At 41.4% G+C, this 23,619-nt stretch overlaps 1 protein-coding gene and 2 long non-coding RNA genes across 5 annotated transcripts in view; 2 read left to right on the top strand and 1 right to left on the bottom strand.

The window, feature by feature from the left end:
- Positions 1-11,002, top strand: part of LOC131483811 (uncharacterized) — a 54,752-nt gene extending 43,750 nt beyond the window's left edge. Inside the window, exon 3 of the long non-coding RNA XR_009247930.1 lies at positions 10,782-11,002. This is a non-coding gene — a long non-coding RNA (uncharacterized LOC131483811). The remainder of the gene's footprint in view (positions 1-10,781) is intronic.
- A 107-nt stretch (positions 11,003-11,109) lies between these two features.
- On the bottom strand, positions 11,110-16,598 carry SPRY2 (sprouty RTK signaling antagonist 2). 2 transcript variants are annotated; one of them, XM_058682207.1, is made up of 3 exons: positions 15,751-15,862; positions 14,468-14,559; positions 11,110-12,905 (listed from the first exon to the last, which is right to left on the bottom strand). In XM_058682207.1, exon 3 carries the CDS (start codon positions 12,852-12,854, stop codon positions 11,907-11,909), a length of 948 nt encoding a protein of 315 aa, XP_058538190.1. In that variant the 5' UTR covers positions 12,855-12,905; positions 14,468-14,559; positions 15,751-15,862; the 3' UTR covers positions 11,110-11,906. The 2 variants fall into 2 exon arrangements, 1 of the variants encoding a protein (XP_058538190.1); XR_009247927.1 differs by lacking the exon at positions 14,468-14,559 and having other exon boundaries at positions 12,790-12,905; positions 15,751-16,598.
- The window catches only part of LOC131483800 (uncharacterized), a 334,156-nt gene continuing 325,295 nt past the window's right edge, over positions 14,759-23,619 (top strand). For both annotated transcript variants that reach the window (XR_009247928.1, XR_009247929.1), the window contains exon 1: positions 14,759-15,352. This is a non-coding gene — a long non-coding RNA (uncharacterized LOC131483800). The remainder of the gene's footprint in view (positions 15,353-23,619) is intronic.

Genomic DNA, 23,619 nt, shown 5'->3' with positions numbered 1-23,619 from the left:
GGGCTCTGGGCTGATGGCTCAGAGCCTGGAGCTTGCTTCCGATTCTGTGTCTCCCTCTCTCTCTGCCCCTCCCCGTTCATGCTGTGTCTCTCTCTGTCTCAAAAATAAATAAACGTTAAAAAAAAAATTTAAAAAAGAATGCAGAATCTCAGATCCTTCCCTCCTTGACCTATTTTTTAGAACCTGCATTTTAACAGTGTTTCCAGGTGATTGTGTGCAGAGCTAAGTTAGAGAAGTCCTACCCAGGATGATCAGAAACTCAAGATGCTTTTTATCTCCTTCTTTTTCCTTTTCTTTTTATGCTTGTATCTCTGCTAGACTTGGCACGTGTCTTCATAGCATGTGAGGGTTTTTTGATTTCAGGTTGGTTGATTGCTCTGGGGCAAGGAAAAGGTTAATGAGGTAAATTTTTGCTGGTTCTATTTGACTACTACCAAAGTTTCAAAAAAAAGTAATAAAACTCTTTCCAGTTCTGTAATCTAACTTACTGCCACTAGGAAAGCTTGTTCATCTCTCTTTGGGTTGATGAAATAGAGGCAGGAACTGCTCAGCTAAGGAAAACACAAATATATTTTAAAGGGTCATGAGTATCTGAGATAAGAAATGTATACATATAAAATCATAATAGACTCATCTCTATAATTGTTGGATTATGTTAATAAAATCCCAAGCAGAGAGTGCTTAGCTCGCTCAGTTGGAAGAGATTTCGACTCTTGATCTCAGATCATGGGTTTGAGGCCCACATTGGGTATAGAGACTATTAAAAAAAATAAATATAAACTAAAAAAACTCATTCGAATGATATTTGGAGAGCACCTATTTTATGCTAGGCATGTGATAAGCACAAGAGACAGAAATTTTCATTTTTCTTTTTCTTTTTATTTATTCATTTTTTTAAGTAGGCTCTGCACTGAAAGGGCTTGAACTCATGATCCTGAGATCAAAAGTCACATGCTGTACTCATTTCTGTCTTTAAAAACTTTATAATCAGTTCAGTAGAAGGATAGATGTGTAAATAAGGAAGAGCAGTAACATAGTACAGCTGCCCCCATAAATTGCCATGAAAGGAGGAAGTCAAGTTTTCTTCAGCTAAATTCTTACTCTTGTAATTTATTCCATCTAAAATAATCAGCGGAGTTTTCTAAAATGGCTACTTCTTCATACCTTTCCTTTCTTAGAAACCATGAGTATATCTTTACTCTTGATTGAATTCATTCATTCATTTCTCATCAAATACTTATTGAGCACTTCCTATGTACCAGGTGCTGAGCTTGGCCCTGGAAACCAAGCTGTAAACCAAATAAAAAAATGTCTGATGGAGAGAAATAGTCCACAAGTAACCACACAAATAATTATATAGCTACATTTGTATTATGAGCTATGAAAGAAAAAGACTTAATATGACAGCCAGTTACAAGGGAATGTTATTTAGATGAGGGATTAGAACAAGCTTTCCTGGGAGGTGTCATTTTCACTAACTCTTTTTTTTTTTTTAACGTTTATTTATTTTTGAGACAGAGAGAGACAGAGCATGAACGGGGGAGGGGCAGAGAGAGAGGGAGACACAGAATTGGAAACAGGCTTCAGGCTCTGAGCCATCAGCACAGAGCCCGACGTGGGGCTTGAACTCACGGACCGTGAGGTCATGACCTGAGCCAAAGTCCGACACTCAACTGACTGAGCCACCCAGGTGCCCCTTTCACTAACTCTTAAAGGAGGAGTAAGACTTTCCCAGGTGAATGGATGTAGGATGAGGGTTAAGCATAGAGAAGATTCCATGTAAAAGAAATACTATTTGTGAAAGATGTGTTGAGGGAAGAAAAACTGATACTGGAAAAAGAGAGAAGGTGGACCTTGATGGCTGGGGTGTAAAGGGACAAAGGAACAGGTATCAGAGTGGAAAGAACCAGATCATTCAGAGTCTTGAAAAAACTGGAACTTTGTTCAAAGAGCAAAAGGAAGTCATCACATCTGTTTAAAAAGGGATCAAATGTTTAGAATACACTTTTGAAGGATCATTTTTACTGTCCATTGGAAAATGTTATGGAATGGCCAAAAATAGATTTTGGGAGACATGTTAGGACAAAATCCAGGTTCTCTAGTTTGACATTCAAATTTCTCAGAGTTGAGGCCAAATCTGTTTCCAGTCTTCATTATCACTTCTCTCTCACATGAATGTGCATTTCAGCCAGACCCATCCATTCTCTCTCCCCTGAACAGGACTTGCTCACTCCTGATTTTTGGCTTTCCAGAACACCTCTTCACTACATATTTTTTTCAAGAACCAGACAAAATTTCATCTGTCCTCAGTACCCTGGTTGAACATTGCTCATTTCTGTAAATATCTCAAATGGCTACCAGGTTGAAAATTTAAGACACCATGGATTATAACAAACACCAATATTTTGAACCATGAATAAAGTGAATGTACTACTGAAAAATTCATGACAAAATCTTAACATTAGACTGCTGAGATATGTAAAGTGGTCATTTTAGCTTAGCATTGCTTTGAAATTTCTCCCATCTATTCATGTACTTATGGGTTTCTCCCTTTCTTAGGTTCTATAAAGCACTTAATTGTTTTTTCAAGAAAAGTTTGATCACAGTAGTTTGTCTAGGAACACATTTTTTCCTTACCATTAAGTTTAAGGCCAATAGCACAATATTTAATATCCTTGCTTATTGGATACATGATACCTTTTCATTTCCATGCTGTTTCATGAAGACATTTTAAACAACAATTAAAATAGGGGTGTCTGGCTGATTCAGTTGGTAAAGTATGTCACTTTTGATCTTGGTGTTGGGAGTTTGACCCCCACATTGGGTGTAGAAATTACTTTAAAAAAAATCTTTCTTTGGGTCATCTGGGTGGCAGAGTTAAGCGTCTAACTCTTGATTTCAGTTCAGGTCATTATCTCATGGTTGGTGAGTTGAAGACCCACATTGGGCTTTGTGATGACAGTGCAGAGACTACTTAGGATTCTCTCTCTCTCTCTCTCTCTCTCTCTCTCTCTCTGCCCCTCCCCCACTCTCACACATGATCTCTCTCTCTCTCTCTCTCTCTCTCAAAATTAATTAATTAATTAAAAAAACCTTAAAATGTGTAGAAGCAAAAATGCATACTAACTCAATTGGAGTGGAATAATATGAATAGCAATGATCAAGGTTAAGCACTGCAAACAATGAATGATAAGTATGCCATGACTGCTGCCTAGCCAATGACAATTGTAAAACATCATTCATTGTGAGATGCATCCTGGTTTCAGAGGTGTGTAAGTGAGAATACCAATGTTCACCTTAGAATCGAAGACCTATATTATATTTATACCATTCAATTGATACTTACATTTTACCATGTATTATTATTCATACCTTTTCTTTCTTAGACAGCTCCAGTATACTTCCAGTATACTTTCTTAGACAGCTTCCAGTATACATTCATCTAGTCATCCACTCATCAAAAATCTTTATTGAGTATGTCCTATATGCCAGTGTTGGACTCTCCCCAAATGGACAACCATCACTAGCCCCACCACCCTTACCACCACCATCCCCACCCTGCCAAAACACACCTAAATCCATAGCATTGCCATAAATCCAATCATGAAGTTATTAATGTAAAGATATAGTACTTGGGACTATGAATGAATTCCTAAATTTCTTCTTCTGATTTTTTTTTCTGATAGTGCTCTCAAATTAACATTGGATAAAACTGAAGTATATAAATCCATTGGCAAAGCTGTTTGTTTTAGTCGAAATGTTACGAGTCTATATATGCACACAAACGCATGAACACAGATATACGCACATATATGCATATACACATTCTCTGTGGAGAAATTATAGTCTATTGAACATATAACTACATTATGAGCCATACCTATTTAACGTTTCCCTGTTAACAGGTACTGTATTTAAAGGGAAGTATCTCATTTCACTGTCAGGCCCCTCATGAGGTGTGTATTATCACCCACTATTTGCAGGGAAGAAACAGCCCCACAGAGGTTAAACAACTTGCTCAAGATATGTGGCCAATGTTCCTTCTATTAAGCCACTTTTAATATCTTATAGGTGGATAATATCCAACAGTAACAGTTTCACACAATTTTTCTTTTCAGACTTTTATCTTAATTATGTTATATGAAAACTTTCATTGCTTTACAAAGGGACTTACCTGTGGCTTTTCTGCAGTAGAACTTTGTTTTAAATGTATGCTTCAATTTGTCAACTACATAGGTGAGCAAGAAGAAAATAACATGGTAGTGCCTAGCAACAATCAAAGATAAGTCTATAAAGAACGGGCTTCTGAAAAGATCTTTAATCTTAACAACACAACATCTTTCTTTTAACTAGAATATTATTTAAAATGATTGATAATCTACCTTTTTTCCAAGAGCTTTCAAATAGCTTAAGATAAAAGATAGTATTCACACCACAAATTAATTAAAACTGGAGTAGGATAGCTAATAATTTCATTTACAGAATCATCCTAACATAGGGTTTTCATTTGGTATACTTTTTTGGTGACAAAGGGATCTTGTGAATTTTATGGGGTAGTTAACTAAGTTTGCTACTTGAAACAAACTTATGTCCATTAAGAAATGTCAGAGGCAATTACAACATCAATAAATTCTAAAGATGTGCATCTCTTGAGTACATGTATATAATCACCTACATGTATATACATACATATTGATTAGAAGCTAATTTTCAGGACCAAATTTTTTATAAAGAAATATTTGTGTGAAATTTATCAATCCATTGGGCTTCATGTCAGTTCTTTTTTCTTCTTTTACAGTTAAGAAAGAATATCTTTCTCTTTCACAACTGGCTGTCTGTGGACTCCTTACCCACCACCTCAGTTTTAGAGATCCATTCAAGTTCCTTTACAGACATTACTCCCTCTGAGAAACTTTCCTGATCCCACATACCACACCCAAGATAGAGTTAATCACTCCCTCTACATATATATTTTAAGTCTGTTATCACATGTATTATGCTCTATAGCAAATAGACAAGTTCTGTAGACAAGTTCTAGGAGGGCAGGAGATATTGTCTTATATCTCTAGTATTTAACATTGTGCTTGAGGTTAAAAAAAAATTCAACTGAAATACAAAATAATAATAAATACTTCTTTAGTACTTACTTTGAACCAATCTCAAGGGTTAATATTTTACACATATCTTTTCAACCTTCACAAAAACCTTTGGGTCAAGAGTTACTATCTCTCAGAGAAGGCATTAGGCTTAGGGAAGTTAAGTAACTTGCCTGTAGCTGCACAGCTAATAAGTAACAGAAGAGGGCATTTGCATATAGGCTTATCTCCAAAGCGCGTGAACTTAAAGTATTACAGAAAAGTAGGTATATTGGACATATATAGATATTTACAAATGTAGGGCATTTTTCCATTAGAAGAATTTCAGAGGCTTAGCACTCAGAATGGAAATTCCAAAGTTGTGGTCCCAGCAATCTCCCCAAGTCCTTTGACCTCACCCTCCCTCACACAGCTGACAGCTTTCCTTGCTGTGTCAGGATATAGTACATTTTCCACTACTCCCCCAGCTTCCTCTATAGCAAGATTTCTGAAACTCAGCATTATTGGCAGTTAGGGCTAAATAATTCTTTGTGATAGAGGACTGTACTGGGCATAGTTAGTTGCTTAGTGGCATCCTTGGCCTCTACCTCTACCAATAGTTCCCTAGTTCCCTCCCTTGCACCCCCAGTAGTGAAAAACATAAATATCTCCAGATCTTGCCAAATGTCCCTTCGGGGATCAAGTTGCCTAGGAGAGCAAGTCGGTAATGCTACCAGTCATTTTCTGTGACTTAGAATCTAAATCCTAGATAATTAGCTTCCAAAGGGCTATGAACATCATTCTTAATCCACTAGTCCACAATCACAGACCTAGTGAATGCTTTCCTCTCCACTTACTGTAACATCCTTTACACTGAAGATACACAATGAACATTAACTCAGTAACAAGCAATTGCACCCTAGGCTTGTAGTTTTGATTGCTCAGGTGGCAGGGCAAAGCCCCAGAAGACACATTATTGGGTTCTTTTCTTGTGACTTTTCACAGATGATTACAATCAGACCAATAAAAGAATCCATTTCCAAAGTTTAAGCTTAAAGGTAGAGTGCTAGTGAATGTTTGAACTAAATCAATTAGGCTGTATCCTAATTGGGTAGGTGAGAATCCAGGTGATATCTAGACCTGATGCAGATGTTGACTGTATGGTTGCTCCTGCCTCCGGACAGTTCCTCACTAGCACAGTGACAGGTTGGAAACATACATCCCGTGGGACATCCTAGCCATTAGCTCAACAACATAGTGGGTACTAAATGTATCCCAAGGCTCTGTATGCCCTAAGGCTTGATGCATGCTAGGCCTCTTGGTTACTAGGCTTTATACTGTTCACAGTGACCATTAGATACGCATCCTTAAATGCTGTTCTGAACTTACAAAGATGACTTTCTAACAAGAGTCTCAGGAACAGTTTTCTGGTATGACCAGCTAGATATTATGACTACTTTGTGCCTACTTTCGAGCAGGAAAACCAGGTTTGGGCTACAAAGAGTTCACTGAGCCTGTTAGGAGCTTGGAGTAATGAGAGATGATAAATATGGTATTTACCAGAGCCCTGCTTGACTGTAAGCCCCACTGATGCAAGTCAATAAACCAGATGCTATTTGGAGCACAAAACCACGTCAAGATGTGTAACTGTGTTACCTTAAGTGCTAGAGATGGTCACCTAGGTTTGAGAGTCACATGAATCTGAGCAGCCCGGCCTCAGGTATTGTTTTTTGTTCCAAAGCTCAACCACTTCCCTTCACACTATGACGTATGCTCTTTTTCCCCCCTCTACTTGATTATCCTCAATTTGCTCTTAATAAGTAATTATCCTTTTCTAGGTACAAAAGCAAACTAAGATTATGAGCTAAGGGCAAGAGGTAAATTCCAGCAAAAACCGGAAGAACAAGAATTGATGAATTGTTTCAACTTTTTTCTTCGTTCTATATCTTAAAAATGTATTTTTTACCTTTTTTTTTTTTAGGGAAAGGTTTTAGTGAATCATGAATCTTAAAATTAAGAATAAACATAGCAGGATATAGCTGCTTAACTATTAATCAAATATCTCTACATTTCATTTAGGATTTGGGATATCAGCATGGTGAACATAGTTTTATTTAATGAGTAACATTAATTCTGTTGCATCTCTCTTGGCAGAACTCTTTGGCTATTTTGGTAGCCATAACCATTACCGTTGCAAAGACCTGGAGACCAAATCCGCTATTGAGAATGCGTCCATGCTTTTCCAATTTCTGTACTCTCACAGCACTTTGCTTGTGCCTTTGCTATGAAAGTCCTGTCTTGCATTAAAGTCACTAACACTCTCCTTTTGTATTGCATCAACTAGCTCTATGATTTGTAAAGTGTAGACATCCAAATGAATTGAAATGCCAAGTTATTTCGGTGCCTAAATTCCATTCCAAGTGGGTCCTTGTATTAAGCCAAATCATTTATTCTTCTCTGTACATTAGGATTGTTTTGAGAAAAAAGCTTCTTTCTAATCTCCTTTAATAGTTTATTTTTTAAAAGTTGCCAAATAAGCCTGGCTTTTAAAAATTCTTTAGGTCAATCAGAATGCAGTTTTAGATAAAAATGTAAAACATTTTCTAGCCATAGATATTTCAATGCTAACCTTTTTTTGTTTGCTGTACTTCTATCCCCCCCCCCTTTTTTTACTGTAAGTGAATATTTCGAGTTTAATTTGACCAGAGATGCACTCTCATTAGTGGTGTTCACATTTGTCTCTCATTCACATGGTTGTCTCTCGTGTTGTACGGAGGGTGATGGTGTGGCAGCCAAATGAAATCCAAGTATAGGATGTATATAGTCTGACAGCTTTATCCTCCTAGGAATGACCAAACCAGTGATTAAATGTTCCAGATGTATAATCATTCTGATAATCAGTTGGTCCTTATTTTAAAATTCTGCTCTGGTCTTCTATCAGTGGAAACCCACCCACCCTTGGTAGGTCACAGAAAAATAAGGCAACTGTCTTAATTAGAATAGAAATTAACATAACTTTTACCTTAATGGATATTGAAAACCAATATTGATACAATATTGAAGTAGCTAGTTCATGATACAGTATTGATATAACAAGTTAATGCCGTATTTTTCTTTTTTAAAAATTATTTATTTATTTTAGGGAGAGTGTGTGAGCAGGGGAGAGGGGCAGAGGGAAGAATCTCAAGCAGGCTCCATTTCATCCTGGCTTAGCATGGAGCCTGACGGGGTAGGGGAGCTTGATCCCAGGACTCAGATCATGACCTGAGCCAAAATCAAGAGTCAGACTCTCAAATAACTGAACCACCCAAACGCTCCTCCCCCATTTTTATTTTTCTTTACTAAAATAGTGGGAAATATTCTGCACAAGATGACAAACTGTTCTTGATCTATAGTTTAACCAGTTTTCAAAGTTGAGACTTTTGCATCTGTATCTGGGTCCTTGGGCACATTTAAGAGAGGGAGGCAAATGGCCAATTGTGGGTATAAATGCTAGTGAAACTCTAAACCCATTAAACCTTTGAAGAGTTTGACCTATATGCTCAAGTTAATAAATTACATCAAAACTCATCAGTTACTTCACAACACTGTGCAAAGATCAAATTCATTTCTCTGGCATCATCAATATCTTAACTGATACATCCTGGAGGCAAATAATCCTGGAGACAAAGTGTATTGGAGAAAGAAGTTATGCGAAAAGTTTGGGTACTTGGTTTTGTCTTTCTTTCACCCACAATCCCCAGAGCCTGCTCCAACATGGCAGAAATTTGACAAGGCCTTAAAGTCTCAGTGCACATAAATGAATGTTTAAAGTAACAACTAAAGTAACAACTGTCATCTTGTCATTCTTAAATGAATCTCAATAGAGAGAACATACAGGTTTCTTAAAAGAAAAAAAAATTGAAAGGCAAGAAACCAGAAATATAGCTAAGATCTCCCTAACTGCTTAGCAGTCAGTTGACAGGTTTGCTGCATCATACTTTTAACCTCTCACAATATCAAAATAATGGCCACTGGATTATAAACTCCTTATATTTATATAGGACTTTTTGTAAACTTTATAGAGATTAAGAACCTGGGGTGGTTATTCCTCCATCTCAAGATGACCTACAACATTTAAAAACTCTTTCACTCACTCAAGTTACAGTACCAGCTGCTCTCAATCTGTTTAGATAGAAATTTAATTTTCCATATTCTGAAAATGAATTTTATACGGTTATATATTCTAAACATTTAACAGTTTCATTGGAAGCATCTTGAGGAATCAGTTTTCCTGTTTATCTTTAAATAGTTTTCATCAGGACTTAACATGTACTTATACAGTCTCTTCGAATTTCAGTTGGTTATCACTAGATTGTGCATTTAAGCTAGTGAATTATGCTTTATATCCACTCCATTCAAAAAAAAAAAAAAGGCGCTAAATTAGGAAGCAGTTCCTTGGGTCAGTAATTTTTCAAACTGTATATGACTAGTGGAGTGATTAAAAATGCAAATTCCTAGGCAATACTTTATGACTCTGAGTAACCATGAGGGAGGGTTCTTAATTTACTTTTTCAATAAACACCCAACTGTATCTGATGCGATGTGTCTGTAGAACACTTGGAAAGCTGCTTGCATGCTGAAGAAAAAATGACTCAATTTCTATTCCAAATAAATCCTATCAGCACGTATGGCAGTTTTTGATGAGTAAAGCTAATTAGTCAAAGTTTTTGTGCTTTACAAATCCTGAAAACCATACAATGAACAAGAAACTCTGCCCAACTTTCAACATTGTAATTTCTCTTAGACTATCAGGATTAAATCTAAGAGTATTAGAATTGCAACACTCAGAATCCCAAAGTTGAAGTTTAATTTTAGTAAACCATTTCTAAATTAATTTAACCTAGTGTTTTCTGGAGAAAGTTCATAGGACTATGAAGGTCCTTACAGCAAGGTCTTGGTTTAGAAGGCTGCATATTTCCTTGAAAGCAGATTTTAAAAAACAAAACAAGACAGCCTGTACTATGATAAGACCTAAAGAGGAGCCTCAGAAACAGGACCCAAGATTAAACAGTGACAGGTAAATCATTTTCTAGACTTCCGGTGATTCTTGGCAGCAAGAGGTTTGCTTTGGAAGAAACAAAAAAAATCCTCATCCACAAAGTGACTAATTAATGAAGTGACATAATTATTGCCAAGTAAGAAAACCTAGTATTTCTTGAGATGGGCTATAGCAGCCTGCAGTGTATTTGCTACCAAAAGACAAATGCAAACACGGGGACTTCTTGCCGGGTCGCATCTTTTTCCCAAAGTACAATTTAACCACTTCTCTGGATAATTTGATTAAACAAGACAGGGCCTCTCAACTGGCTTCCTTGGACTTGAATTATGAGGCCTAGATTGGATGAAATTTCATGATATCCAACACCTGAATCAAAACAAGTTATGATTTCTGTGTCTTTCCTAACATAAGAAAGTTGTGGTATCATGGTGATAAACTTGAGTCTGAAACCAAGACTGGAAAAAATACAGCCATAACCGGCTAAGTGAAAAAAACATTTTTGCCTCAATTACAAGCATTGATCTGTGTATGCTGCATGCCTGACACAGAGGACATTCAATAAATGTTGAACTAAACTCGTTTTTCTGGTCTTCAATTAGCCTCATGGCTATTCTTAATACTTAATTCTGTATATAAAGAAAAAAATCTAATTGTTAATCTTTTAGGGAAGTCTCCTGAATGAGTTTAAGATTTAAAAGAAAAAGAAAACAAGGAAAACAAAGGGAAGCCAACAAATCTGTAAAAGGCAAGAACAGTAACAACGATATGGCCAAAACAAGCACTCATGATTAATACAGGTGAGTCAAATGCTCGGTTATTTCCCTCCTGATTGCTAGAATTATTTCTGAAAAAAAATCACTGAATCTCCTCTTTGAAGAATTTATAGATAAGTGAAACTATTTCATGGAAATGCTAGCCTTAATATAAAATGTGGTCTCTTTCACTTCAAAAAATAAAAACAAAGCAAAGGTAAAATAAGACAAAACAGCTCAGTTTAATTTCAAACGTTAATATATTTTCTATTTTATATTGAACATATGCATCTGTAACCCCTCATTTGCAGCAACTATCACATCCTCATAAAAGGGGCAAAATTTGTAAGATGCCTCTTAAAATAAATATTCTTTTTTATAAAATAATAAAACTTCAAATAAATATTCTTTACACTAAACAATATGTTGAAAAAATTAGAAAATAAAGGTTGAATTTTACTGTAACTGTACAATATACATGAAGTCCAAAGGGAAATCAGAGTCTTACAATAAAGGCTTTTCTGTAAGGCAAAATACAATCTAAAAACATACTGATTGATTCACATTCTTCCGAATGTACAACATATTAGTATAATATTTTGTGACTGTGCCATATAGCATGACACAACGTGTTTTTCACAGTTGCAAATATTATTGTATATACAAAAATATAGCACATTATCTCTGGAGAAAACAATGGGGAAAAAAAAGTCATCTGCTAATTTACAAATTTTGCAAGTACTATTCACAAACAAAAACTTTGCCTGGGAGTGTCTGTTGTTTTAGCTTATGCAACACGTGGGTCCCCAAGTTCTGTATCCCATACCTTGAGCTCCATTAGCTGAGTTCTAACAAGCGTATCAGTTAAAACGGCACATGGACAAAAAGCATTTCACTGCAAACAGCGAAGGCTATCCCAACCCTCTATTAACAGTGCCAAGATTCTAACTGTTTAGTTGGTTGCATATGCGTTAAAAAAAAAACAAAAACAAAAACAAAAGACAATCCTTATTACTGTCATATTCCTGATTAATGGTGCTATGTTGGTTTTTCAAAGTTCCTGGGTGGGACAGTGGGAACTTTGCAGCAAACCGTGTTTGAGTTTTTACAGCGGCATCCAGGCCGGTTAACCCGGTCATAACACCCCTGGCACAATTTAAGGCAACCCTTGGCTGGAAGGTAACACCATAAACAAGGCAAAAAGAGGGACATGACGCCCATGGCAGACCAGCGTGTACAACAGTGAGACTGGCTGCAAGAACACGGGTTGTCCGCACAGTTATCCTCGTCATCATTAGAACAGTGATAGAAGAGACCTTTCACACAGCACACGCAAGTCCCATAGTCAATCACGTTTTGGGCTGAGCAAAGGCACTGCTTGTCGCAGATCCAGTCTGATGGCAGAGGCCTAGGATAGGTGCACTCCTTACACTTGCACTTGCCACAGTCCTCACACCTGTAGGCGTGCAGGCCCAAATCTTCCTTGCTCAGTGGCTTAAGCTCACCTGGCTTGAGCTCTGATTTGGGCTGCACGCGGATTATCCCATCAGCGACGGGTCCCGAGGAGAAAGATGGTCCCAACAGTCTCTGTTCAGAGGAACTGCTGCTGGTACTTGTCCTCGTACTGCTCCGAGACCCCGAACTGACTGTGCTGATGGATCTGGACAAAGAGGCTCGTGCGGAAGAATGGACCTGTGGGTGCTGGAGCCTGGGGGGCTGGCGGTGCTCGGGCAGACCATGGAGCCTCTCGTGTTTGTGCTGAGTGGAGGGGCGAGGAGCAGGCTTGAGCCCAGGTCTCGGGACCACAGTAGGCCCCTCTGTGTACTCATTGGTGTTTCGGATGGCTCTGATCTGATCCAGAGACAACACGTGTACCTGCTGGGTGAGGGCATCTCTGGGGTCGGGCTCCCCTCGCTGCCTGCCACCGTCACGGGGTGTCTGCAGCAAGGACTGCGACCCGCTGCCACTCTGAGCTCTGGCCTCCATCAGGTCTTGGAAGTGTGGTCACTCCAGCGGGCTTAGAACACATCTGAATTCCTGCGGAAACCAAGAGGAAAGAGCTGGTTTACACTCCAGGATACTTCCCACTCTCCGCCTACCTGGATTAACTCTTGGCTTTCCACTCCCCTAGAGAAACAGGATTTGAAATGGAGTGGCTATGGAGGCTACCAGAATAGCCATATGACCAATACCATATCAAAAAGTGCAGGTTATGGCAGGATTAGACAATTCTCTAATCCTGTGTTGTGTAGTTACACAAAGCTGATCGTTGTTTCAATCACACAGGTAACGATTCCTTATTCAAATGAACATAAAATTGCAAGGTTCAGGCTCAAAGTAAAGATTGCAAGAAACTAACGTTAGACCATAACATTGCCGCCGACATACATGAAAGTTGAATACTTTTTCAAAATTGGAAATAGGTTTTTAACTTTGTTGTGGTCATTTTTGCCTTAAACATCAATAAATGCAGCCCAGAAATTCTTTCTTGGTTCTTATTGTGTCTGTTTTTACATCAGATACCTTTAACTATGACTTATCCAGTATTCAGGAACTTTTTAGAATACCGTAGAATGAATGTGACTTGCAAAAAAGAAAATAGTCACCCCCCCCAAGGAAGTTACAAATTTTACAACAGTCATGCATTATTAAGTATACAGTAGCAAAAGTTATAAATTAAAAACAAATCCATTCAAATCCTGTTAAGCGCCAGCAACACAAGAAAGCAAACTTACACAATCATCAACCAGCAGCCGAATTTATTTTCAACTTCTCAACAACTTGAGGATCAAATATTTTACAGCCTGATAGCCTAGGAGAACATCTTAAATTCTGTAGCATACAGATTGTTCTGTTTTAGAAATAAATTATGTCAAAAATCTTAATGGCTTTGCCCGTTTCCAAAACCTTAATAGTTCAGGACATAAACCGACTAGTGATAACAGGAAGTGTTTCAAAAATTGGTGTCACGTCTCAAATCTATCATTCTGACAAGTATTTGCAATCCCTCTGTATATTTCAAAACTATCATCCCCTCTGGCAAGTCTACAATGAACAAAAACGGGCAAAAGTGGACCTTCATCCACTCTCCGATTTTTATAAAAGAGAGACGCAGGCAGGTGACACACGCCTCCCAACTCGGAACAAGGCAGAGCTGGAAACCGGATCTCACTTCCAACAGAAAGGCAGACAAGACAACGTTGATCTTTGCTTTCACTCCGTTTTATCGGCTCTATCGGCGTCCCAACACCGTCCCCAGCAGGTGGGACTCAGTCGGAGCCCCGGGGGACTTTTCTCCGGGGAGACTGACGCAGCCCAGGGGCTAAACTGCCCTCCCCCTGCACACAATCCGAAGACTGCCAAGCAGGAGGGGGCGGGGGGGGGGGGTGCCGGCGCCTCCCTAGGGGACGTGCCTTGAAACGCTGGAGCACACTTCCCCCTCCCGACCTACGGGCTAAAATATACCCCACCCCAGAGCACTGGAGGGAGCCACTCCGCCCCCAGGCAGGGGTCACGCAGCCCACCGCAGGGCGTTCTGGCTAAGGCCCTTGAGTGTCGGGCACAGGTTTCGAGCCCTGCCGCCGAAAGCCCTGACTTACCCGCTGCCCGGACAGGTCTAACCCACGTACACTGGGCAACTCCACCACGCACTGACCGAAGGGGCATTGCCTGCGATCCGCACACCCATCTCCTTTTGGGTGGAGAGAAAAAGTGAAAGGAAAATTGCTTTATAAAAGAAGGGCAAGTCCCAGGGCCTCACTGAACAAACCGGGTCTGCAGGACGCAGATCCCTGGTCTGGAAACTTTCGCGCAGATTTGCTTGCAGTTTTAGCATCTTTGATAGGGGGGTTGGGAGGGATTTTTTTTTTTTTTAACAAAAATGACTGCTGCCCATTTCTGGCCTCCTTCGCAGCGCACGCCACCCACCCCCCACTCCCCACTCCGAAAGTGCTTAGAAACCCCCATGAAGAACTGTGTGTGATCAGACTAAGGATTAAGGGGAAAGGACTTCAGCACAAGGGTGGGGCAAGCACAGAAATGGCTTTGTAAAAACGCACAAGATCCCGAATTCAAAGCAGCAGCAGCGACTAAAAAGTAAATCAGCCCTTCAAAGGAAATAAAACTATCCTCTTTTGGTACCTATTTTCAGGTAATGGAAAACGATCGCGACCGCTTGATGACTTTCTTCCTGTGCTAGGTCAGCCCAATCTTCCAAAAATAAAAAAAAGCGTGACCCAGGCCGACCACAGAGAACGGAAAAAAGAAAGAGCTGCCACTTCCGAAGCGTAGCCCCGGCGTCCGGCAGGGCGACGTTCCCACCCGCACCCGGCTAGCCTCGGTGCCGGGCACCCTGCCCAGTTTTCACTCGCGGGGTCTCGCTGCCCCCGTGAGGCGAGCGACCCGACCCGCGAGTCCCGGGTCCCGCTGGCGCCCCTGCCTCGGGACAGCCTCACCCAGGACCTGCCTTCCCCGGAGCGGAACAGGTTAGAAATGCGGGCGCCTACAACGGGGACCTGGAAAACACAAAGTGTTCCTCCTCCCTCTCCCGCTCTCAGCGCCGAATTCGCGGTCAATGTAGGGCCAGCAGCCGACTCGCGACGAGCGGTCAGCCACCCCAACCCCCCAGAGCGCGGGCGCGTGGGGTCCTGGGGCTGGGGACACCGTACCCGGCGCGCACTGCTGCCCCCGCCAAGGCAGGCCGAGCCTGGGGCGAGGCAGTTCCACAGGCAGCTCCCTGGATCCCCCCTGGGAACCTGCGGGGTTAGAGAAAGGGAGGCCTGAGGAAAGACAGACCCCACTCCCGGTCCGACTGCATCTACTCCATGTTGCCCACAACGCGCCGGCCACGGCGCCAGGAGGGTAAGAGCCAAACGTGCCTCACCGTGATCGCGGCTTTGCACCAACCCCTCTCCGTTGGATTCTCTTCTTCCAAGCGATGTGCAAATAAAATCCAGCCCCGATGCAAACTTTTCCCCCTTCTTCCTAACTCTGCTTCAGTCCAAGTTCCGAGCGATCGGCGGGAGGAAAAAAGGCGAGGAAAATCCCGAGCCAAGTCCCCAGCCGATGAACACTCCGGGGTTCGGGGCTGGGGGCGACCCCCCTTCTAGAAACGCACGCGGAGTATTTCCTTTTTCTCAATGAACTGGAGGCCGAAGCGCCAACGGCGAGTCTCCTTTCCCGGCAGATGAGCGAAGGAGAAAAAGAAAACGGCCTTACACAGAATCTAAGGCCAGATGGCCAAGTCGTGCGGCCGCGGCCGCGTCGGAGCGGAGGTGGCGCGGGGGCGCGGGCCGGGCCGGGCGGGCGCGGGGGCCTGGGCGCTGCGCGCTCCGCCGGCCCCTCTCCTCCGCTCGCGCTGCGCCGCGCGGCTCTCGGCGGTGCAGACTGGGCGTTGTGGAGGCGCGGCGGAGAGGCCGAGGCGGGGGCGGTGGGTGCGGAGGAGGAGGTGAAGGAGGAGGAGGAGGGTCTGGGGCCCGGCCGGGGGGGCTCGCCGTTGGCCTGCGCCCTCGCCTTTCCGGAGGAGGCAGGGAGCTCTGCGGCGGCCGCGGCAGCAGTAAATGGCGTCATGTGGATCCGAGGCGGAACAGAGCAGTTGTTGTCCCAGAGGATATATCGCATCCGGTCCCAGCTCATTGGCTCCGCGGGGCTACATTCACTCACACTTCAGCGCCCGCCAGCGCTCCGAGCCGCAGGAGGCATTCAAAAGGGCAACCGCGCCGCCCCGCGCGTCCCCGGGCCGGTCCTGCAGCCCGGGCGCCGTCACGCGGGACGCCCGCGGGGCCGGGCTGGGCACGGAGGGGTCAGTTTATCTAGTTTCAAGGAAACACTGACCTTAAGGTTCCCCAGAGGCCATGAGGACGAGCTTTAGGCTCAGACTGACTTACGGAACTTTCTCCTTGCCATTAGGAAAAAAGGGAATGAGCATTTAAAACTAATCCGGGCCACGCAGTGTTAGCATTAAAACAAGTTGCAGGTTTTAAGAGTTTATTCGGAATCCATTTCAAGCCCACCTCTCCCCTTTTCTGTTCCCCCTCGAGGGGGCGACGGGGAGAGGAGAGGGGGGAGGGGAAGGGGAGCGGGAAGTGAGGTGGGAGGGCTATTGGTTTATTCTTTGTCTTCTGGATTAACCCGATTATACACCAGGCACCAGCACAAACCGCCTCCCCCACCTCACAGCCCTGTAGGAGAGGAACGGAATGCAGATTCGGGTTTCAAGTACTTTATGCTCTGGCCGAGATTTGCTTTTAATTGTGTCGCTCTGTAGTTTTTGTTTTAATATTAGATTTTTTTTTTCAAGAATTAGCTATAGATGGAGGCTTTTTGAAGATCTTTCTGTTTTGTTTGACGCAGTAGGTGAAGGAAATTCTACAGTCTATGCCTTATAAAAATTATTTAATTCAATAACACATACAGGATAACTCAAGGTCGACATGACGGGCTTCTGAAATGGAAGGGGGCTCACTGTTCCACTGCAGATTTCCTTCACTCAACCAGAAGTCATCATTTCCGACTCCTCTTTGTCACCTAGAACGTATCCCAAAAAGATCCTATTGTACGTTTTGAAGGTGGTCTGTATTTTCCCACTTAAAGTAGAAACGTAAAGATAGAAAACGCGTAGATAAGCATTGCTCTAACTGCCGTTCATTTACTAAGAAACGTGCTTGCACGTGGGAGCACCGGTGGGAAATTACCGCCCCCCCCCAAGACACTCCTGTTACTGGATTCTAATAATTTACAGAATGTTTTTACTTTACAGGGAAGTACGGTTAAATCTCCCGAATAGCACCTGCCCCCGTGAGGGGTTAGAATTCTTGAAATAATGCTAGGAAAACGTGGTGCTTGATTCCCCGGGTCCCGCGCCAGCTCACATCCGTTCGTAGCTGCCCTGGCACTCGCTGCCTTCTCCCGAGCTCTAGCTCTAGAATGTCCCGGGCGCGCTCCCCACTGCGCTGCGCTCTCGCCCTCATTCTCCATGTTTCTCTAGGGCTCTCCCCACTCGTCCCGGGTTTGGAACAAGAGATAGCAGGGGAAGTGGCATACATTATTTCCGGGTGCTGGCCTACGTTACCCCCACCCCACCCCTCGGTGAGGGTGGACAAGGTTAGGTCGGCCCGCTCCGCTGTGTCCCTGAGGCTAAGGGCAGGAGAGAGTCGAGTCTTCCCAGCCCTGGCTGTTCGTCCAACGCCCAAGTCCTTTGAGCCTCCGGGTGAATTTAGGCGCCGCTGCGTTTACAGCCTATCCAGCCACCAGGGGGCGCCCAACCGGCGCAGGGCTGGGGCTATATTCTTCCCCGGCACTGGACTAGGGCAGGAGAGGGAGATTGCCGTCCAAAATGTATATCCTGTATGTAGTCTGGTTCAAAATGAATAAAATTCAGATAGCCTTCTCTACCATCTCCTCGGACACATTCCGTTTGGAATACGAGATGAGGTATCAAGGTTCTGAAGAGCTCCAGCTTTTATCAATGGGAAGAAGGAATTGGGGGCCAAAGGCAAGTTGTGCAAGGCTAGTGGGGTACTCGTTCCCGTGTGAGGGCAGCAAGTCTCTGGCAGAACAGGTGGAAGATACGCCTTCTCTTAGTCTTCTCAAATCCCTGCACCCAGTGACTGCTCTTTAGGAGACACTTGTGCCCGTGTTATTCTCCCAGCACTACAGGAACTTTTTGAAGACACACTGTTCTGAATCAAAGCATAAAATGGAATTTAAATTAGGAGCTTCCAGCTGGTCAGAGTACCTTATATTTTTATTGAGTCAATAGAGAAGAATCTAGGAGTTTATATTTCTCTTTCATGAGCTGTAAAGAATCCCACGTTATCTAGCTCTCCCATCCTTCCCCCACAGCATTTAACTGGGCAAACATTTAACCTATAACTTACGCACAAAGTAAAAACAAGAACCTGGTGGATTCTTTCTAACTTACTCTTTATTATTTTATTTAGTGAAATTATTATTCTTTTTAGATGTAATGTATAGAACAATATATTGTGCCCCCAAAATTTGCTTGGTGAATTATAACCCCAGAGAGGAATTATGTTTATGTGTATGCATGTGCATGTGCGTGTGTGTGTGTGTGTGTGTGTGTGTGTGTGTATACATACAGAATGCAATGTTGGGTGCAGCTCTTGTAAAGTATCCCCAAATTAATTCTCACATTGCATTCCAAATTTATAACTGGGATTACTTTTGGAAGATATTTCAGAATTACAAAAGAATGTTAATGTAAAATTTCACAGTGAAGCCCATTTTCAAAGGTGTTGTGCACAGTTCCAGAGAAGCAACCCTGATGCATGAACAGGTGTTGCCATTTTCCTAATGTTGAAAAAAACTGAATCCATGGAAACACTTGCTGCACCAAAAGTCACTTCTAAGTTCTCAGGTTGCACCAAGTAACATGCTTTCTTAGTCCTAGCTATTGAACAGGACTGTGTGACATACATTTGGAATCTCATCTCTGCATTCATTTTATTTTCTGTATTCATTTGGATTTACTTCATTTTATAAGTATAATTGTCCTCAATACCTTTTTTTCTAGATGAGGCATTGTATAAACCTTTGTGAATTTTGCCTCCAAGTTTTAGTAAAAGGCATCAATAGGGACAGTGTAGACATGTTTCTTTACCAGTAGGTATGCTGGCTAAGTCAGTATTTTCAAGGTTGTATTTACTCATCTAAGCTTCTGATTTATGTTGTAGTAATGGGAAAATGTAGCTTTAAAACAACTCTAGTTCCAGTGTCTTTGTGAAATTGAACAAACCACTTGGCCTTACTGGCTTCAGACCCAGTTTTGATGCCTACAGGGAAATTCTGCAGTGATATGATATGTGAGAGAAAGAAAAATTAATAGGTACTGACTATTTGGTTGTTTTGTTAGTTTTATAATCAAGGCAATTTATTTATATATTCACAATTAAAACTGGCCTGGAACACAATACTGTATACTGCTTCCAAGGGAAACTATTTAGGTCTTTCTCCTCACATCCCAAATGCAATAGAAAACTTAATTTATGCATGGTCTCTACTAGGAGGGACCTTCCTAAATTCAAGGGCTTTGCCATCATGGACCTTTGAAAGATTTGGTGGCCATGATTGTGGTCATTCAATTTTTGAATTGCTTTGATTTTCCAAATTCCATTGATACTGCCTCTAGGAGAGATTGGGAGTGACTACACTAAAAGATGCCAAGGAATTCAAAATAGACCAGGAGAGTTCTTATCTAGATAGCCTGGAGAACTGGAAACAGTTTATCTCTGCATCTAACCTTCTTTGATGATGTCCTTTATCCCTAACCAAACTGGGAGAAAGATCTGGAGTGGTTAAGAGGGTGGTCTTGATGAGTTGACTTTGAACTGGAGGCTCCCGGGAGTCTTGTCTTTTTCAGAGACCTTATATCCAACCTGAATCCACCTAGTGGTTTCTACTGGTAAATCAATCTTCCAGCTATGACCACGCAAGTTATTACTACAATGTATGCAAAGTCAGATGTGGACCGAAGTTCTCTAACAAGGCAAAACAGAATCTCTTTGCTGGCCAACATGATTTTCTCATTATATTTTTAATACAGTATATTTGTCCCTTGACCTGAAGATTAAGCCTTTTCCTTTGTAGGACTGATATGTGCAAAGAATCTCTAATCAGTGTAAACACTGCATTGTTGCTTTGCCTTTACTCTAATAGCCTGAGGTTTATTTGTTTTTCTGTTTGTTTTTAACATTTGATCCACTTGGTTCTGCAATCTTTTTAACTCAATGCTAAAGCTTCATATAAGTGAAAATCATACATTAAAATGAGTATTTGGATATTACTGGCCAACCTTAGTAGCAGTAGGAAGATTTTAGCCTCTGAATAAATAAGAGATTTGGGTTTTATACTTTTCATTATGCTGACACTTGATCAAAAGAGCATAGGAAGTTCAACTTGTTTTCTAAGGAAGATGTAGTCAAACAGATTCCACTAAAGTCATTCTTACAGACCAGATGCCACAATATAGAGGATGCCAGCAAGCCCTGACTTAGTTTCAGTTAACAACTCAAATCTAAAAATGTTTAATTTGGTAAATGGAGTAAGAGTGCATGCAAATTTAATTTGTTTGCTTCTTTGGACAGGAAGTGTTTTGAAGCTACAGGGAGTTGTGAATCATTTGAGGATATTATGGTGTTTATATAAAACCGCTTTTCTTATTTATTTATTTATTTATTTATTTATTTATTTATTTATTTATTTATGAGAAATTTATTTTTGAGAAGGGGGAGGGGCAGAAAGAAAAAGAGAGACAGAGAATTCCAAGTAGGCTCTGTGCTGCCAGCACAGAATCCTCCACACTCAGTGCTCGAACCTACATATTGTGAGATCATGACCTGAGCCTAAATCAAGAGTCAGATGCTTAACCGACTGAGCCACCCAGATGCCCCTAAAACAGCTTTCCTGTACACACTCTGTGTTGAGTATGACTCTTCAAAAGGGTAGACTATCCTAGGTATCTTGGGAGTGTATATAAAAACTGCCATATACTTCTTTGTTAGAGGCCTGAAACTACAATAGAAAGATTCTTCACCCTCTCAATCTTAAAAAAAAGAAAACACACACTCGGATCTTTGTAAACATTAGACACTTAGTAGTGCTTTTCAGTTAACGAATGAAATTAATGAGTGTAATTAATATAAGCAAATATTTTTTCTTAGTTTGGTAAGTTTTTTTCAATTTTTTTAAAGATTTTTTTTTTCTTAGAGCGAGAGAGCGAGAGAAAGAGACGGCACGAGCAAGGGAGAGGGACAGAGGGAGAGAGAGGAAGAATCCCAAGCAGTCTCCAGGCTCAGTGCAGAGCCCAACACACAGCTTGAACTCACCACACTGGGATCCTGTCCTGAGCCAAAATCGAGAGTAGGTCCCTCAACCGACCTAACCATCCAAGCACCCTGAAATTTTTAATGACAGAATTTAAGAGTCATTCTGCTAGCCTGGACATTATCATGGAAGTGAATGGAACATGTTTGTTAACACCATGATTTTCAATCACTGAAATAGCAAATATTATAAAGTTAAAAAATAAATTCTGGGGCGCCTGGGTGGCTCAGTCAGTTTAAGTGTCCAACTTCAGCTCAGGTCATCTAGTAGTTCATGAGCTCGCGCCCCATGGGGCTCTGTGCTGACAGCTCAGAGCCTGGAGCCTGCTTCAGATTCTGTGTCTCCCTCTCACTGCCCTTCCCCTTCTCTCTCTGTATCTCTGTCTCTCTCAAAAATAAATAAACATGAAAATAAATAAATAAATCCCTATGGAAGTTTTGTGTAATAGGAAGGAAGCCTGTAGAGAACACCTATTCTTTTTTTTTTTTTTTTAAGTTTATTTATTTATTTTGAGAGAGAGAGAAAGTGTGCAAGTGTGGAAGGAGTAGAGACAGAGAGAGAAAGAGAGAGAATCCTAAGCAGGCTCTTTGCCATCAACGCAGAGCCTGTCATGACATGAGAGGAAATCAAGAGTTGGACGCTTAACCAACTGAGCCATCCAGGCGCCCCAACACCTATTCTTAAAGTATATAATAAAGCAGTTAATAAACAGGCCGGTGATGGGTGGCTAGAGAATATAGGTAAAAGTAAACCCTTGTGAATTTCTTACTTTGAAAAGTACATTTGGCAAAAATATGACCATATTAATAATTAAAATTAAGTACTAATCTGTAGTGTCAAATTTAGAAGTTAGCACTGGGGCACCTGACTGGCTTAGTCAGAAGGGCATGTGACTCTTGATCTTGGCTTCCTCAGTTTGAGCCCCATGTTGGGTGTAGAGATTACTCAACAATAAACAAACAAACAAACTTGGGCGAAGAAAGGAGTTAGCACTTGTTAACTTTCAAGAACTTATTTTATACACAGTTGCAAGAAAGCCACCAAATAGTGAACAATTTTGACTTTCATGTTCTATATGAAAATCTCCTTGCCATTTTGCTAAATATTCGTCTCACCCTAGTTTGACATCATGCAGAGACAAAGTTGCATTATACCCTAAAAGATACTAAAGTCATGCGTTTGAAAAATGAGAAATTAGGGCTTCAAAATTATTAATCCTTGTTTGTTTTTTTTTTTTAATTTTTTAATTTTAGCTGTAATTGCTAAAAGAAAATGATACTGAAGGTAGGATTCTCAAATATCCTAATAGGTTTTGGAGGCTTTGGGAGTTCAAGACCTGGATTTAGATTTGGTCTCAGTCACTTTGGGCAATGCGATCCCCTAATTCTTAAATTCCACCCCGGCTTCTCATTACTCCTAGGATAAAGATCCAAGTCCTTAACCCAACTTCAAGGTCCTACCATCCAGCCAGCCCCTTTCCCATCCCAGCATCCTGTTACACCGCATTCCTCTGTTGTCTGCCCTATGGCTATAACTACTACCTTTTGGGTGCGGTGTTCAAAGTACATCTCTCCTGCAATGGGGCCTTTGTATATGCTATTCCCCCATTCGCTTTTCTGGCCTTTCCCATATTAATTCCTACTAATCTTTCACCTAGCAGTTATCTTGTTCTCAGGGAAGCTTTTCTGACCTCTCTGAATAGGTCAGATCTCCCTTTTTCCTCTCCTGACCTTCTCTGCTACAAGCATACGTGTGATTAGGGAATCAATTAGTAACTGTTCCCTTCACTGTATTTTAAGCTCCATGAGGTCAGGAATCCAAGTTAGATTTTTGCCTACCGTTTTACCCACAGCACTGAAGGGCCTGGCACAAATAAGGAACTCAAACATTATTTTTAAATGCAACGAAT

Source organism: Neofelis nebulosa, chromosome 1 (assembly GCF_028018385.1).
Source record: "Neofelis nebulosa isolate mNeoNeb1 chromosome 1, mNeoNeb1.pri, whole genome shotgun sequence".
Taxonomy (NCBI): domain Eukaryota; kingdom Metazoa; phylum Chordata; class Mammalia; order Carnivora; family Felidae; genus Neofelis; species Neofelis nebulosa.
This window is presented reverse-complemented; position numbering and strand designations above follow the sequence as displayed.